At 42.8% G+C, this 18274-nt stretch overlaps 1 protein-coding gene and 1 long non-coding RNA gene across 2 annotated transcripts in view; one reads left to right on the top strand and one right to left on the bottom strand.

Annotated features, from left to right (window-relative positions):
* Window positions 1-3914: 3914 nt before the first annotated feature.
* LOC145421882 (uncharacterized) lies at window positions 3915-6034 on the top strand. Its single transcript, XR_013903259.1, has 5 exons — window positions 3915-4357; window positions 4502-4629; window positions 4698-4765; window positions 4958-5041; window positions 5441-6034. It is a non-coding gene; the product is annotated as an uncharacterized LOC145421882 (long non-coding RNA).
* Window positions 6035-12084: 6050 nt separating this feature from the next.
* The window catches only part of LOC113009789 (uncharacterized), an 11314-nt gene continuing 5124 nt past the window's right edge, over window positions 12085-18274 (bottom strand). The window contains exons 9-14 of the mRNA XM_080292779.1: window positions 18258-18274; window positions 17943-18048; window positions 16183-16253; window positions 15809-16082; window positions 13660-13818; window positions 12085-13581 (exon numbers count right to left, since the gene is read on the bottom strand). The exon at window positions 18258-18274 is cut by the window's right edge and continues 85 nt beyond it. Of these exons, the coding sequence (XP_080148905.1) occupies window positions 13385-13581; window positions 13660-13818; window positions 15809-16082; window positions 16183-16253; window positions 17943-18048; window positions 18258-18274 (824 nt within the window). The 3' untranslated portion in view covers window positions 12085-13384. The remainder of the gene's footprint in view (window positions 13582-13659; window positions 13819-15808; window positions 16083-16182; window positions 16254-17942; window positions 18049-18257) is intronic.

The raw sequence follows: 18274 nt of genomic DNA, 5'->3' as shown, positions 1-18274 counted from the left end.
CGAACAACCCTATCACAAGGCTTTTATTGCAATGATGACGTCAAATCACATGATAAGTATATCAGTCAGTTCTCCCTTCTATGTCCTTCTATGGCTAAGAACAACAACATGTTCCAGATGTTCCAGATGTTTCTACCCCTCTGTATTCTGGGAACATAACCAATAGTGTGTAGAATGTGTAGTTGTGTGAGAGTGTCCGTTTCCGGCCAACAAAAGTTCACCGTGTCCTCATATGACTTTACTCTGGGCCGTCTGGATGCACAGCTAAACTGGTAATTTTACTAACAGAGTATTGTATCTAGACTTCTATTGTAGCAGATTTACTAAATGATAAGTGATACATGATAATATTGATGATAAGGTGATGCGGACTAATGAAGTAATAATGAAATAATAACAGTGGTTTATGAATGATATATAGTGACAGTAAAATAAGATGTTTTCCTCAATAGTACCAAACTTTGTTTTGCTCCTGCTTTATTTTTAAATACGCACACTTGTATGCTTGTGTGTTGTTGATGATGACGATTACTGGTAATAAAAATCTGAGTAAGGTACCGAACTCAGGTTTGCTCCCGCTTTATTTTTAAATACGCATACAGTACTTGTATGCGCCCTATGATCCAGTGCGCCTTATGTGTGTGTTAAATACAGTAATGGCACACATAACTGAGACTGCGCCTTTTAGCACAGTGCGTCTTATGGTCGTGAAAATACGGTATTAAAAAAACAGTTTTATTGATTAAAAAACACTATATCGGATTCATATCGGTATCGGACATAAAAAAAAGTGGTATCGTGCCATCTCTAATTGATATATTGATAGAATTATGATCTGGTTGCAGATCAAACAATAAATCAACCACTGTTAGAGCGGTTTCTGCTCTGCAGGGAGCTGCTCTCCTTTGCTTTGAGCTTGTTCCATCATATCCTGCTGAAGTCTCTGTAGCCTGTCACTGAGAAGATGGTGACAGGTTAACCTGATGATGTTAGACTCACAGAGTCCTCCGAAGGAAAACAGGCTGTGAACACATTCATGTTCAGACGTGCACAGACACCAAGTCCCAGAGAAGCTCCTCCCAGAGGGAGGTGACCTTCACTCATGTTGTTTCCTGTGAAATTAACACCTGAACCTGTGGTTTTTACCAAAGAAACAAACACAAACATGAAACTGTCACTCATTAACCTGGAAACTTTCCCACTCACAGAGAACACAGTGAGCTCTGTCAGTGTGAACACTGAGCTCCACCATGGAGGACCACAGCTGACCGCACCTGCTCCACTAAAGCTTTAGACTTTCCTCACACCTAATTCCAAGAGAAACTTCAAATTATCCACTTAAACTATGTGATCATTGACAGAAAGCATCCTTTCTACGTATGATACAGGGAATATGTGATATTACAGTCGGCAAATTCTAAATCTTTACTCAAGAGTCACTTCAAAAACTCTTCACCTGTAGTGAGCGCACCCAAAGTCCTGCATCCTTTCTCTGTTGTGTAGGCTGCATGTCCACTTTTTACCTCAGCTGTCTTTGAGTGTGGCTTGGGTATGGTCTCTGGCTGGCTGCAGAGGAGGAGTGGTGTAGTGAGCTCCCAGGGCGGCGCGCAGAGGCGAGGTGAACACGTGTGCTGGGACAATTGATTGTGACTCTTTTTATGTTCATAGTGACAGTCGAGGTGGTGGTGAGCAGTGTTGGTCAAGTTACTTGAAAAAAGTAATCAGTAACTTATTACTGATTACTTCCCCCAAAAGTAAACCCGGTACTTTCATGATTACTTATTTTTAAAAGTTATTAGTTACTTAGTTACTTTTTAAAAACATGATTTACAACCTGAATAGGTGATAAGCGATAAATCCTTCCGCCCAATTCTACTTTTTCGGCATAATCCATCATACAAAATGTAATCAAATGAAAAAGTCTCTTTTTAAAACTTGTTTTATTAGTTTTAATCTTTTAAATTTATGCATCAAGCAAAAAATTTATTATATGCAACATTCTCTGACTGGAAGAAATTTGTTTAACATTTAAACCTATTTTCTGCACATTCCAGCACATAAAATAAAATATTTTTTTGTGTTTACACTCAGTCTTTCAAATAGATGCAAGTAAAACACAGCAGAGACTCAGCGGTCCTGTTGCTCTATCTTCACCTGTATAGCAAGCGGAGGTTTGCCCTGGTGCAGGTGTGCCGCTGCGGCCAGTGGAAGAACCCACGAGTTTGTCTGTGAATTATAAACAGATAATAAGATGATAAACAGAATCAACCTTTTGGGATTTACTTACCTGGATGATTAAGCACGCATCAAGACGTTATTTTATTAAAAATTTTAAAATGTTAGCAGCACAAACAAACATTTTTGCAGCACAAACCAGCACAAACGTTTGACATCAATTTTGTTTGATTCCATTAATATGAGGGGGCTGGTTGACCATTGATGACCTCTAGAAATTTCTATTAATATCTTTAAAATGATAGCAGCACAAATGAAAATTTCTGCAGCACAAACCAGCACAAACGTAGCACAAACGTTTGACATCAATTTTGTTTGATTTGGGTAATGTGGGGGGGCTGGTTGACCTGTTGACCTTTACATTTTCATTAATATCTTTAAAACAGAAGCAGCACAAACGACAATTTTAGCAGCACAAACCAGCACAAACATAGCACAGTTGATTGACACCCATTTTGTTTGATTTAATTGATGTGGGGGGGCTGGTTGACCTCTGATGACCTCTAGAAATTTTTATTAATATCTTTAAAATGATAGTAGCACAAACGAAAATGTTTGCAGCACAAACCAGCACAAACATAGCACAAACGTTTGATACCACTTTTGTTGGATTTGAAGAAGGTGGGGGGGCCAACTTCACTCTGCTACAGCAGACTTCATGATAAACACGTTATGAATAACACAATCTTTTCTTTTTTTTTGGTTTTCTCTTCCTTAATATGTATGATCTTATTTGGTTTGCGATGTAGCTAGTGATAGACGCTGCAGAATACCATGATGTGTACTATACTATCGAAGGAGAAGGAGTCGATACGTATCCCACTGGAGTGTTCAGTCTGGACAGAGACATGGGTGCTCTGCTCTTGCTCAAAGCAGTGGATCGTGAGGAGTTCCCAGAACATGATGTGAGTGTGAAGATAAAAAAGATTTAGAAGATTTGTAAAGAGTTCCAATAATGTTCCACAGTCATTCTTAAGGAGTGATTTATTAATCATTCAAACAGTTAGACAATATTTGATCCTCTACTGAGCATGTTTGTTTATTTATTTTTTCATTCAAACCTGTAACTGGCACAGTTCACATATGGAGTCTTGTTATGTTCCTGACTCTGCTTTCTATATTTGTGTGCATCAAACTAGTCAAATGTTTCTTTCTTCCCTCTATAGTTTGTAGTGCGTGCTTTTGACAAGCATACTAATGTGGAGCTTGGGTATTTTCCCCTGACAGTGATTGTAGATGATGTCAATGATAATGCTCCAGAGTTCGTAGGTCCTTTACACTTTACAGTTCCTGAGCACTGTAGTGCAGGTGAGAAAGGCAACTTACAGTAATAGTTGATTCTGTGGTATTTGACTTTCAGTGCAGTTGCTCTAAATGATTATGGGTTACAATACAGGGACTGTGGTGGGAGTGGTGAGTGCAACTGACAGAGACGACATTTACACCGACCATGTGAAGATTAAATATACACTCGTATCTGGATCAGACATGTTTGCCATTCATCCAGAAACAGGTGTCATCACAACAACAACCAACACCCTAGACAGAGAGGTGAGCACTGCCTCTGCATCACTGATACCTGTGAACTTTAATTGAAAATAGCATTGAAATCGATGATGCAAGTGCTTTACAACATATTTTTATTATAATACTTTGTAACATTTCTTTTAAAGTTAAAAGACAACCATGTGGTCTGTTTGCCACATCAACAGCAACAATTGCTCTGAGTGATATTAATGACAATCCACCAACCTTCATGAAATCATCTGTGTTTGAAAAAAAAACTTCTTATTTCACCAAAACATTGTTGTTGTTTTTTTTACCAACATAATTAAACAACAACTTAAGAACACCCCCATGCTTTTTTTTTTCTTGTAGTATAATGTCACTGAAAGTGAAAAACTTTTACTTCGAATTCCTGTTCAAGATAAAGATTTGATATAATAATATAATAATAATAATTAGAATTCTAACAATAGATCCTCCAGTCCACAGTGTGTCCATTTGCCATACCTGTACAAACTGGAGGTCAAAGTTTTTCATTACAAAAGGAAATGAAAATGGAAATTTCAGGATAGTTACTGACCCCCAAACAAACGAAGGGCTTTTGTACATCTCAAAGGTGAGACTGGATTATTATTCAATTCATTATTATCATTTAGTTATGTTGGTGGAAGCATTTTGCATGGATCACATCGAATGCAAAGTCAGCCTATATACAACTGATTTATATTCATAAACTTATAAATGTCTTTCTTTTTTCCAGCCATTAGATTATGAGAAGACCAACGATGTCCAGCTTCAGATCACTGCACAAAATGTAGCATCACTGAATGGCAGCAGTGCCACGTGGCGGTCCATCCCTGTGAATGTCAATGTCAAAAGAGGGGATGGGTAAGATGGGGTGTGTCAAATGTTTGCCCTGACACTTGGAAAAATTACTGATTCACCTTTTCTTGCAGCTCTGTGTCCTTCGGACTACTGGGAATAATGACTATGCTGTGTCCTATGGTCCTGCTCCTACTGTTCTGTGAGTCTCCGACTATAATTATGAGTTGTAAGGGTTAGTTGGGGGTTCTCTTGTAGTTTGCTCATTGCATATTAGGAAGTGAACAATGCTGCATACAATAGTGTAGGTATACCACACATAAAAGCACTCTGTGAGCTCTGATTTTGAATATGTCTGCTTTTTGTTGCATTTATATTTTTCTGTCTAAAAAAGAGAGAGAAATTGCAGCTTTATGACTTCGGAGACACTGGAGGAATCCCACTCAAATCTAACACAGAGGCTCCAGAGGACAGCATGGTAAGAATAGTAATATGCAACCAATGTCTCCGTTTCCAGTTTTTCACAAGAAAACCATATTTACTTCTTGTCCCAGGTCTTTCTTTATAACTGAGAATCAAATGGCCACTATCTACATCATGCAGTGTTGTTTTATTATTACAAACATACTATTTATTTGTTTTTGATACATCCAACAATAATGTCTTGTTGCAGAAGTTTGCATAAAAATTCAAAAATAGGATAGCAGAAGTTTCTTTTTCTGCAATTAAATAAATGTAAATTTAATGAGTAACAAGTTTGTAAAAGATATTATTTCTCTAACTTGTTGGTGATCTGTTTGCTTGATGTGTAATATATGACAATGAATCATGTCCTGAGCAGCTTTGAAAGTGTTGTATGCTTCCTCCTATTATCCAGGCTTGGGAGTAATAACAGGTAATAATAACAAACTACCTGTGTCTTCCAAATGGGAACAGAAGAGGATGGGCAGCATTCAGGGCATGTGGCTCTGTAGCTGACTCAGAGGTCACTGTCTGAACGCTTGGCTTGTTACTGGGGTAACAATGTAAAAACAGAACAATCAAGTGGTGCAGGTGTGTATCTGCTATTGCTTTATTTTGTTGTTGTTAATGTTGTTGTGTTTTTTGGGTTTTTTTTAAGCAAAAGTGGTTTGCACTAAAAACTATGTAGATGCAATATTTTGGAGCTTCGTACCTCTGTAATCAATGTCTAAAAAATTATCTCTTTATTTTTGGAGGGTAAGTTTTTATTAAAACTAATACATAATGAAACAAAATAACAATTATAAAACAATTCTATTTTAAGCAGTGTTGATTTACTTCTGCAGAATTTCCTAATGGTGCAGAAATTGTGTGTAACCATGTTTGACTTCAACTCGCTGACTGTGAGACGGGTGCAGTTTGAGCTCACTGTAAGTCAGGTTGTTGAAACATTTCCAACAGTAGTCGTGTTACAATCTGCACGAGGGCAGAACTAGAAAAATTTGCATTTCCTGCGAAAATGCAGTGTGGATGCTTAAAGCTGAAGCTGTATGCAAAAAGTAGCTGAAAAAGCTGAAAAGTTGCAGAAATTGTAAAAACTTTGCAGAAGCAAAAGAAGTTTGCTAAAATGGAATAACTTAGCAGAACTGCAATATCTTAGAGGAAACATAATACTTGGCAGAAATACAATAGCATAGCAGAATTTAGCAGAAATATTGTAACTTACCAGAAACATGATAACTTCTCAAAAATACAAGAATTTAGGAGAAATAGTATAAGATAACAGAAAGATTATATTTAGCCAAAAATACTTAAACATTACAGAAACACTATGATTTAGAAAAATAGTACAACAGAGCAGAAATATTGTGATTTACCAGAGACACTGTGATGAACTATGAATATTGTAATTTTAAATTGAGACTATGTTTTAGCACAAATATTATAATTTGGCAGAAATACTATAATTTAGCAGAAATACTATATTAAGCACAAATCCTATAAAAAGCAGAAATGGTATGATTAAGCACAAATACTACATTTAGTAGAAATACTTTGTTTTCAGCACAAATCCCATAAAAAGCAGAAATACTGTACTATGATTTAGTAAAAAAACTATAATTAATCAGAAATACTAAATTTAGCAGAAATACTATATTAAGCACAAATACTATAAAAAGCAGAAATAGTATGATTAAGCATAAATACTACATTTAGCAGAAATACTATATTAAGCACAAATCCTATAAAAGCAGAAATAGTATATTAAGCACAAATCTTATAAAATAGCAGAAATAGTATGATTTAGCACAATAGTAATAAGTTAAACAGAAAAATTGGAAAAGCAAAATGGACAGCTGAAAAAATGCTGAACATGCTGAGGGTCCCTCAAATATACTTGTTAAATGACAAAAATCTGCAAAAAAATTTATTACAGCCACACAATCACAAATATGTACACATGAGGAAACACACATGCACAGAGAGACCCACACACAAGATCCAATTCAGTCAACCAGTCTAAATATATTGAATTTAAATCTTAGAATGAGATCATCCCATTAAAAGCCTTTCTCTCTCTCTCTCTCTCTCTCTGTCACACACACACACACACACACACACACACACACACACACACACACACACACACACACACACACACACACACACACAGGGAGAGAGAAGTAAGTTTCTAGGTCAGCCTGGGAGCTGGTGAATTTGAATCCACCAATCAGAGAGGCTGTGCACTTTTCCCCACCAAAACAGGTGCATCTGTTTACACACGCAGCACAGAGAGACACAGGATTTTTGCAGTCTATTTCTCATAGTGACGACTCCCCTCAAACAAATGACCGTAATTTCCTAACCGTAGGGGCTAGAACGGTCATTCTTACACCGTTTTGTTCAGAAGAGATGGGGGAATCTTCAAGTGTTGACAATTTAATATTAAAATATGAATTTTTAGAGATATATGACATGGATGACTTGTTGACTTAGAAGCCACGAATTCCCCAATATGCAAATTTGAATGCCTGAGACCACATATGTGATTGGCTGGCTGGGAAGCCACGAAGGCCCCAATATGCAAATTTGAATGCCTCAGGACACTTATTTGATTGGCTGGTAAACTGTGCAGGCCCTGATTTGAAAATTTGAATGTCTCAGTCCTCACAGAGGATTGGCTGCCTGGGGACCTGGCAGAAATATATAGAAATACTATTATTAAGCATAAATACTACATTTAGTAGAAATACTATGTTTTAGCACAAATATTATAAAAAGAAGAAAAACTATAATTTAGCAGAAATACTATATTAAGCACAAATCCTATAAAAAGCAGAAATACTATAATTTAGAACAAATAGTATAAAAAGCAGAAATACTATAATTTAGCAGAAATACTATGTTAAGCACAAATCCTATAAAAAGCAGAAATACTATAATTTAGCAGAAATACTATGTTAGGCACAAATCCTATAAAAAGCAGAAATACTATAATTTAGCAGAAATACTATATTAGGCATAAATCCTATGAAAAGCAGAAATAGTATGATTTAGCAGAAATACTGTATTTAGCACAAGTACCGAAAAGTACCAGAAATACTATGATTTAGCAGAATAGTAATAACTTATTGAAACACAAATGCACAGAGGGACACACAAACACAGGCTCTAATCCAGTCAACCAGTCTAACTATATTCAATTTAAATCCTACAATGACATGCTGCCAAATAAGGGCAGGGTCCTCTCTCTCCCACTAAACACACACACACACACACACACACACACACACACACACGGGTCTATGTGGTATGGCGGGACTATACTACGTCAATCCGCCCGGTGGTGGTTTAAGTGGACTACCCTTTTGAAAGGACTTAGAGCCAAGGGAGCGAGGTTAAAGTGTTCGAAAAAATCTGAAAAAAATTTGGGTCACTTCAGACCTCATACACTCCCTATAGAAGTCTAGATACACTGATACACACCAACCAGACTCTATTGTGTTTTCTGGAGACATTGTCCACTTGACAACAATGTGTTTTATGAGGTCCAAAAAAAACAATATTGGGTCTTTAAAGGGACAATGATGTAATATGTAAATAGCTCATCATTACCATGAATACACATCTGACAGGACACAGGATTACTGGAACATCATTTTATTAGTGTTCTTGGATCTGAACATTAATTTTAACCATAAATAAAAAAAGAAATCTATGGACAAAAATGCCCACGCTTCCCACAGAAATATAAAAATATAGAAAACAGAAAAATTAAAAACATTTAAAATGAATTTTAATAGTTTAAAGGTAAATATTAAGGGGAGAAAATATGCATTTATAATTTTTTATTTTAAATATAACCCGTCAAAAAAACCCCTAAATAAATTAAATGTAAAAATTATGAAATACAAACTACTTCTGTATTTAACAAGAACTTTTTTTTCTTTAAACAGAACATCAGTGTTAACAACAATTGGCAATCTGACCAAGATGTAAAACCACAGCTCTCTAAACAGTTATTTTAGTTCATTTTTTTCTGCCTTTTTGCAGTTAATCCTCTGTTTCTTACAAAATCTCTTATGTTTTGAACTGTTCTTCCTGCCAACACCGGATCTTCTACCAATTTGCAATGACTGCATTCATTTTTGGTGGCTAGTTTCCCTTCGTTTATGTGGTCTTTAAAATGCCTCATCACTGCAGCAACCTCAGCCTTGGACCACATGTTTTTGGGAGCTCTTCGGGAATTGTGGGATTGAGCAGCATTTTTCTCTGGAAGATATATAAAGTAGTAGTAGTTAAAACAAACAAAAAACCAAACAAAAAAAACAAAAAACATTTGGTGGTTAAAAGAATGGATGCTACCCTGTACTAACTTCTGAAATGTGTTGCTACCATCAATATCAAAACGAGCTAAAATTCTCTTTGAAAATTTATCAAATTTCTAAAATGAGACATTTAGTGTTCCGCTGTGAATAAAAGACTGAATAAAAAGTTGAATAAAAGTCTCTTGATGCATGCTCAATCATCCAGGTAAGTAAATCCCAAAACTGTCAAGGCTCGGCTGTGTGGCAGGCAGGAGGAGGACCCAAACGCAAAACTCACAGACACGGGGATGAACTCAAAATCACAGCTTTAATGCTGGAGAGGCAGAACATAGGAGATACAAAACTAAACTGGGAAAAGTAAACTAACACTCGGAGAGAGAGACACAGGGAAATCCACGCAGCATGAGGGACGACGTCACACTGAACAGAGGGAGACGCAGACAGAAATACACAGAGGGTTAACGAGGGAAGTGGGAACACACGGGGAACACAGGTGACACTGATAATCATAACGAGACAGGGCGGGGTGAACTGAACACTGACGGGAGAGGTGAAACAGGAAGTACAGGAGGAGAGAGAGCACGAGTAGAACGGAACAGAAAACAAAAGAGCACAGCAAACACCGGAGCCCAAGAAAATAACCCAAACACAGAGCAGTTCAGGGGGCCGACCGTGCGCAAGGCAACGGCGGCGACGTGGAAACAGTTCAGGAGGCCGACCGTGCGGAAGGCAACGGCGGCGACGTGGAAACAGTTCAGGAGGCCGACCGCGCGGAAGGCAACGGCGGCGGCGAAGGAGACGACGGAGCAGTTCAGGAGGCCGACCGCGCGGAAGGCAGCGGCGGCGGCGAAGGAGACGACGGAGCAGTTCAGGAGGCCGACCGCGCGGAAGGCAGCGGCGGCGGCGAAGGAGACGACGGAGCAGTTCAGGAGGCCGACCGCGCGGAAGGCAGCGGCGGCGGCGAAGGAGACGACGGAGCAGTTCAGGAGGCCGACCGCGCGGAAGGCAGCGGCGGCCCTCCAGTCTCAGGCGTGCTGGCCATGGCCTGGTGGGCACAGGGCCAGACGAGGCAGCTGATGAGGAGGCCGGACCAGACGAGGCAGCTGATGAGGAGGCCGGACCAGACGAGGCAGCTGATGAGGAGGCCGGACCAGACGAGGCAGCTGATGAGGAGGCCGCAGCAGACGAGGCAGCTGATGAGGAGGCCGCAGCAGACGAAGGCTCTGAAGAGGCGGCTGCAGCAGACGAGGACGAAGACTCGGAGGCCGGGCCAGGCGAGGTTGCAGAGGCTGAGGCCGGGCCAGGCGAGGTTGCAGAGGCTGAGGCCGGGCCAGGCGAGGTTGCAGAGGCTGAGGCCGGGCCAGGCGAGGTTGCAGAGGCTGAGGCCGGGCCAGGCGAGGCAGAAGCAGAGGCTGAGGCCGGGCCAGGCGAGGTTGCAGAGGCTGAGGCCGGGCCAGGCGAGGCAGAAGCACAGGCAGAGGCTGGCCCAGGCGTAGCAGAAGCACAGGCGGATGTAGCCGGGCCAGGCGATGACGAGGCGGTCGCAGATGGCGGCTGGACAGGCTCCTCGGGCCCTCCAGCTGATGCGGCGTGAGGCTGAACGGGCCCCTCGGACCCTCCAGCGGAGACAGGAGGCTGAACGGGCCCCTCGGACCCTCCAGCGGAGACAGGAGGCTGAACGGGCCCCTCGGACCCTCCAGCGGAGACAGGAGGCTGAACGGGCCCCTCGGACCCTCCAGCGGAGACAGGAGGCTGAACGGGCCCCTCGGACCCTCCAGCGGAGACGAGGAGGTGCTGGCCGGGCTCACTGGAACCCCCAGCGGACGAGGTAGATGGCGGCGTGGGAGCCGCGGAGTCCTGGATGAGCTCATCCGAGCTTCCAGCAGGAGCTGATGTAGAGCCAGAGAGGTTTGGGACCCCTGGCTGAATGTTAAGCCGAACAGAAGACCGTATCGCTATCGGGGACTGGGCCAATGGTTCAGGTGCGAGCTGAGCTGCCGGACACACGGGGACCTGAGCTGCCGGACACACGGGGACCTGAGCTGCCGGACACACGGGGACCTGAGCTGCCGGACACACGGGGACCTGAACTGATGTCTGTAGTAACGGTGGTGGTGAGAGTGGAGTAGGTGGTGGAGTTAATGACTTCACAGGAGAATGAACTAGAGGTAGTGACGGTTGTGGTGCTGGTGGTTGAGTGGGTGACTGTGCTAAAGGAGGCTGCACTGGGGACACTGGAGACTGCACTGGGGACACTGGAGACTGCACTGGGGACACTGGAGACTGCACTGGGGAAAGCAGGGCTGCAGGTGACTGCGCTAGAGACTGCAGTGATGGTTGTAGTAGAGGTGTGACGGGTGGAGGAGTGGCTGAAGCGGCTGCGGGTCGGGCGGCTAGTGGCTCAGCTACAGGGTATGGTAACGGCAGGGCTATGGGTTGAATGACTGACTGAGTAGCAGCCTGAGTGGCTGGGTGTAGCGACGGTTGTGGTGAAAGAGAAACAGGTGGTAGTGTGGATGACGGAACTAAGGGCGACTGAGTGGCAGACCGAACTGATGACTGAAGCGATGGTAGAGGTGAAAATGGAGCGTGTGGTGGAGTTAATGGCTGAGCTAGCGGGGACACTGGAGACTGAACTGAGGGGGACACTGGAGACTGAGCTGAGGGTGGCTGCGAGGGAGCTAACTGAGCTGAGGGTGGCTGCGAGGGAGCTAACTGAGCTGAGGGTGGCTGCGAGGGAGCTAACTGAGCTGAGGGTGGCTGCGAGGGAGCTAACTGAGCTGAGGGTGGCTGCGAGGGAGCTAACTGAGCTGTGAAGGGCTGCGCAGGCGATAAGCAGCTCGCATTGACTTCCGCCACACAAAACACAGCCCCTGAATGAACAGTCATAATGTCTGGAAAAGACACAGAGTTCTCACTCACCACAGCAGGTGAATTAGAAGGCCGAATGTCCGGCTGTGGGGTGGCGCGTCGGCGGCGTGAATGCCGTTTTCTTCGGGAAGCCGGAGGTGCGGTGATGGAGGAAACCGGCAACGACGGAGAGATCGCGGCCGGCTCCTCATCCTCCGACCACATTGCTGCGAGAAAAGCAGCGGGTGAGTGACAGTCAGAGTGGAGGGTGGATGGAGAGGAGTCCAGTGGCAGCAGCGTGGAAACGTTTCCCGATTGTGGCGGTCGCTGTTGCGGTATGACGAGCTCGCGAATTTGTACTGTCTCCTTGGCTTTCTGCAGATTGGACAGTAGGCCCGAAAATCCTGAGAGCTCGTGGAGATGGGGATTCCCTTTGAGAATAGCCTCGATGGCGTTTATCCCAATGGACACGGCTTTAATGTCCGAGGCGTGGGAAACTCGCTCCCACAGGCCGAAGATGCGGGCCAAATCGCTTTCCCGGGAGGAGCCTGCTGGGTCCATGTCTGGTGACGTCGTACTGTCAAGGCTCGGCTGTGTGGCAGGCAGGAGGAGGACCCAAACGCAAAACTCACAGACACGGGGATGAACTCAAAATCACAGCTTTAATGCTGGAGAGGCAGAACATAGGAGATACAAAACTAAACTGGGAAAAGTAAACTAACACTCGGAGAGAGAGACACAGGGAAATCCACGCAGCATGAGGGACGACGTCACACTGAACAGAGGGAGACGCAGACAGAAATACACAGAGGGTTAACGAGGGAAGTGGGAACACACGGGGAACACAGGTGACACTGATAATCATAACGAGACAGGGCGGGGTGAACTGAACACTGACGGGAGAGGTGAAACAGGAAGTACAGGAGGAGAGAGAGCACGAGTAGAACACCAACGTAACAGGCAGGGGAGACATGGAATAAACACGAAAGGGGGACGAGGGCTCATGAATACATAGAGGGGCACACGGGGGGTGAGAGTCACAAAGGGAAAGCACACAGGGAACCACATAATAGGGCAACTCAGGAAACAGAACCTAAACAGGGAACTGAATACAAAAATACAAGAAAACTAAGAACACTGGGCCAACATGGCCCAGGACCATGACAAAAACGTTGATTCTGTTAATCTGGACGTAGCGTTTTCAGTGGGAGAAACATTTTGTCACTCATCCAAGTGACTTTTTGCCACCACTCTGCAGTTTGCCATATGTTGCAAAGTGATGAAACAATAATAAGCTTAGAGAACCAACTGCACCCCTTACCTTCAGAGGGAGCAGCAGTCTCACTTGCTGCAGGCATTGTGAGTGGTCCTTCATCTGCTGATTACACAATTTGATTAAGTTTTAATATTTGTAACAAACATTTTATCCACAGAAACCAAGCTAGTGGTAACTTACCACAATCTACAGTGTCTTGGAGCTGCGCTGTGTTTGTGGAATCAGCTACTGCATGTACAGGCTCACTGGTGCCACACGCCAACATTGTGAGTGCTGTGTCATCATCATCTGATTCACTCTCACTGTCCTTTGTTTCAGCATCACTTAATGCAATTTCATCTGAGAAATTGTGGGAAAACCCCCCCAAAAAACCAAACACAAACCCCCCAAAAACCTCACATTAACAACGAGATATGACAAAATACAGAACAAATACTGGAAATTATAGTACATAGTTTTACTATTTAAGGCCACCACTCTGCAGTTTGCCAAATGTTGCAAAGTGATGAAACAATAGACTTCAAGAACCTTAAATCATGGACATTTAACAGAATGGTCTGTGCTTTTAGGTTTTAATTCGGTTGATAAAGCATAATATTCAACTACTGCCCTAATATTTGCTCCTTTCAATACAAACCTTCTATTTTGATCTCATCCAGTGATTTCCCCTGGATCTGGGAAAGTTGTCCTTTTTCCAGTGTTAAAAGCAGTTTGGAAATCTTGGCCAGCTGTGTTGTGGGAACTGGTAATCTGTAGAATTCGCGGTGAACGCGGATATCATGACCCAGGAAATCTGCAACCTGATCAAGTTCGTTGTTTTTCAAATTAAGGACTTGTGAGAGTGTGGCAACATGTTTTCTGAGCTGTGTCGATCTTAGATACTCAGGCTGCTTTGCTCCACACTGGTGTGCATGAACACGCAAGGAGTCCATTCCTCTGTAATGACTCATTGATCGGGGTCTTGCAAAGAGGTAGATATTAGTGGCACAAATACCACAGTCAGGCCTCCTACTAACCAGTAGTGACAGAGCATCCAGCATGCTTGGTGTTAGCAGAACTGGAACATTTCTGTCCCTTTTTCCCATTATTTCTATTCTACAGAAATAGTTACAGAGTCTCTGTTCCATTTCTGAGAGCCCCATGGCAACATCTGTGTGGAGTGCTGTTTTGTCTCTTTCAAGAAAACTTTTGAGGCGCATCTTTGAAACCTCTCCAGAACGTCTTCGGTTGAACACAATGATTTGTGAGAGTGTAACTTGTGCAAGTTGGGCATAATTCTGAGCTGTGGCTTCGTTCTCCAAGCTGCAAAAGGCACTTTCTGCAGATTTTTGAAGGTAGTGATGGAGAATCCGAACATCTTCTGTAAAGGGCAATGTTGATGGCTTGTTAAACTTTGCCTCACTCAATGTGTTCAAGGCACGGTGAGACACCATCTCAGACCATTTGGAGACATACAACTTCTTGAACGCATCAGTGGACTTGATTAGGGCTTCATCCTCTGTCATGAGGGCACGACAATGGATAATGTCAGACATTTTATGCAGTGTATGTCCCAGTTTCAGCGCAAGGCTTGGAGTTTTGTATGACAGTGTCTCTTCATCAAAACCTGAAACTTTCTTTACTGCTTGCACAACTCTCTGGAAATTAGCAGGCTTAATAGCTTCTTCCATGTTATGCACTGAGAATTCTGTGCGCAGACACAACAACAAACGTCCCGCTTCACGAAGCTTCTGTCGTATATAATCATACTTTGTAGGGTCTTGTCCATGTTTATTGTAGAGGGACTGGGCAAACTGAATAACAGTAAAGTCATTTCGCACAGCTGAGGCAATCTCATCTTGTTTCATAACAGCAAGAACCTTCCAGACTCCACTTGACACCTGCGGATAACACTGAGACTCCAGAGTTAAAGCCAGGCCGAGTACTTTGGTTCTTCCAGGTTCTTTATCCGTGTCATCTTTTGGTTTGTTAGGACATCTGCGGACATGTCTCCAAAGATCCTTGCGAACATACATCCCTTGACAATAAAAGCAATGAGCAAACTTTCCCTCTACTGCTTTAATCTTGGGTCTTCTCTTCACTTTCAGTGGTCCCACTCCACCATGCAAAACTGCAGCATTATGCTTAAAATTTCCCTTATTTCTCAATTTCTCTAACAGACTTTTACGCTCGTTTGAGTCTCTAGGCAGGGAAAATGCATGCACAACATCAGGAGCCGTTTTGTGCGTTTTCAGGTGGCGGGAAATTTTAGCTTGTGGTTTGCCACAAAAATAGCAGTAATTTCTTTTACTTAAAGTCATTTTTTCTGATTCAGTTTCGCAAAGCTCACTTTTATCTTGTGGCTTGTCCTTTGTCAAGTTGTGGATTAAATTCGTTGAATCTGATTGTTCATGCGCTTTGGAGATGTCATCTTGGCATAGCAGACCTTTTGATGTGCTTGGCAATAATGAGATGTCTTCATCTGAATCTTCATCATATGACTCTGAATCTGGCACATATTCTTCTTCTGATATGCTGTGGTTGCCATCATCATCGCTTGATATTTGATCCAGAACTGAATGTGGCAATCCATCCTCCCCTGAATATTCAGAAATTTCTTCTTTCTGGAATGTAAGAACAAAAGTTTTTTTAATTGATCAATACTTTAGACAGGTAAAAAATAAACTGAAAAAAAGTCAAGCCAAATATGAATGGGATACACACCTGTGTTGACTGGTGGCAATTCTGATTTGCCAATTTTGCAAGGCAAGATTTGTGCCAGACCCCTAAACAAACTGAAACACATTTTGATAGACTTAATTTAGCTTTGCAGTTCTATTTAAGTGAAGTAGTTTTTTGTCAAAGCATTGCAGTAATGTCAAATGCTGAAAAAACAAAAAAAAACAAAACTGTTCACATTAAGGATATTTTAATGACTACACATACACTGCTAATCCCCCTCCCCCCCCCAAAAAAGGACATCCCAGATGTGAATGAAGGAATTATTCTTATTAAATACTTTGTTCTTTAGGTAGTTGAGTGGCATGAAAGTGTGTAGTTGAATGTGTGTGGCCTCCAGATGCCTGTACGACTTCCCTACAATGCCTGGGCATGCTCGGGATGAGGTGGCGGATGGTCTCCTGAAGGATCTCCTCCAAGACCTGGACTAAAGCATCTGCCAACCCCTGGACAGTTTGTGGTGGATGGAGTGAGACATGATGTCCCAGATGTGCTCAATTGGATTCAGGTCTGGGGAACAGGCGGGCCAGTCCATAGCATCAATGCCTTTGTCATGGAGGAACTGCTGACATACTCCAGCCACATGAGGCCCAGTGTCGTCTCGCATTAGGTGGACCCCAGGGCCAAATGCACCAGCATGTGGTCTCACAAAGGGTCCGAGGACCTCATCTTGTTACCCAATGACAGTCAGGCTCTCTGGCAGGCACAGAAATGCCACCCCTCACCATTACTGACCCACTGCCAATATGATCATGCTGGAGGATGTTGCAGGCAGCAGAACATTCCCCACGGCATCTCCAGACTGTCACGTGCTCAGTTTGAACCTCCTTTCAGCTGTGAGGAGCATAGGGTGCCCGTGCTGAAGTTGCCAAACTTTGTGTTTTCTGGCAAATGCCAAACATCCTGCATGGTGTTGGACTGCAAGCTCAATCCCCACCTGTGGATGCTGGACCCTCAAGTCACCCTCATGAAGTCAGTTTCTGACCATTTGAGCAGACAGATGCACATTTGTGGCCTGTTTGAGGTCATTTTGCAGGGCTCCTCTTGTTCCTCCTTGCACAAAGGTGGAGGTAGCGGTCCTGCTGCTGGGTTGTTGCCCTCCTATGGCCTACTCCACATCCAGGTAGCACCTCCATGCTCTGGACACTACACTAACAGACACAGCAAACCTTCTTGCCACAGCTCACATTGATGTGCTACGCTAGATGAGCTGCACTACCTGAGCCCCTTGTGTGGGTTGTAGACTGTCTCATGCTACCACTAAAATGAAATCACCGCCAGCATTCAAAAGTGACCATAACATCAGCCAGAAAGCATAGGTGCTGAGAAGTGGTCTGTGGTCACCACCTGCAGAACCAGTCCTTTATTATGGTGAATTGACTATAATTTCCACTTGTTGTCTACTCTATTTGCAAAACAGCATGTGAAACTGGTTGTCAGTGTTACTTCCTAAGTGAACAGTTTGATTTCACAGAAGTGTGACTGACTTGGAGTAACATCGCATTGTTTAAGTGTTCCCTTTATTATTTTGAGCAGTTTATGTTATGGAATGGGGAATTGAGGACAATCCCAAGTATACCATTTTTACAAGGTCCTGCACCAATGAGGTAATACTGCATTTCTTTAATTAGACGTGACCACCCATTAATTAAAAAGGGAGCAGTGTTCATTTCAGCACGTCTTAACTTGTTGAACTCTATTAATGCTTTTTACTATACACTGTACCTATTCACTAATTGTCTCACCTTTGCACTTAAAGCCAAGCCACTTGAGGGAGGAAACCGGTCCCACACACTGAATGCACTTGTCCAAAGATGATATTGTTGTGCACACCAGACGATGATTGTGACACTGTTAGCAAAATATTGCAACATTTATTTGTTTTGGACAGTTGGAAAGGTGTGTTTTCAATTCAGTTGCAGATATCAACTAATAAACTTCGTCCATGTAAATCACATCACACCCAGGTGACTGCCAAACACACACACACACAGCATCCATAAAGAATGATGATAGATTAAATTATTAGTTCATTAAGTGGTACACTGGATTATATTTACCCTTTCAGGCTCTGGAT

The sequence above is a fragment of the Astatotilapia calliptera genome, chromosome 3 (assembly GCF_964374335.1).
Source record: "Astatotilapia calliptera chromosome 3, fAstCal68.1, whole genome shotgun sequence".
Classification (NCBI taxonomy): Eukaryota; Metazoa; Chordata; class Actinopteri; order Cichliformes; family Cichlidae; genus Astatotilapia; species Astatotilapia calliptera.
The sequence above is the reverse complement of the archived record's forward strand: the minus strand, read 5'-3'. Positions and strand labels throughout refer to the sequence as shown.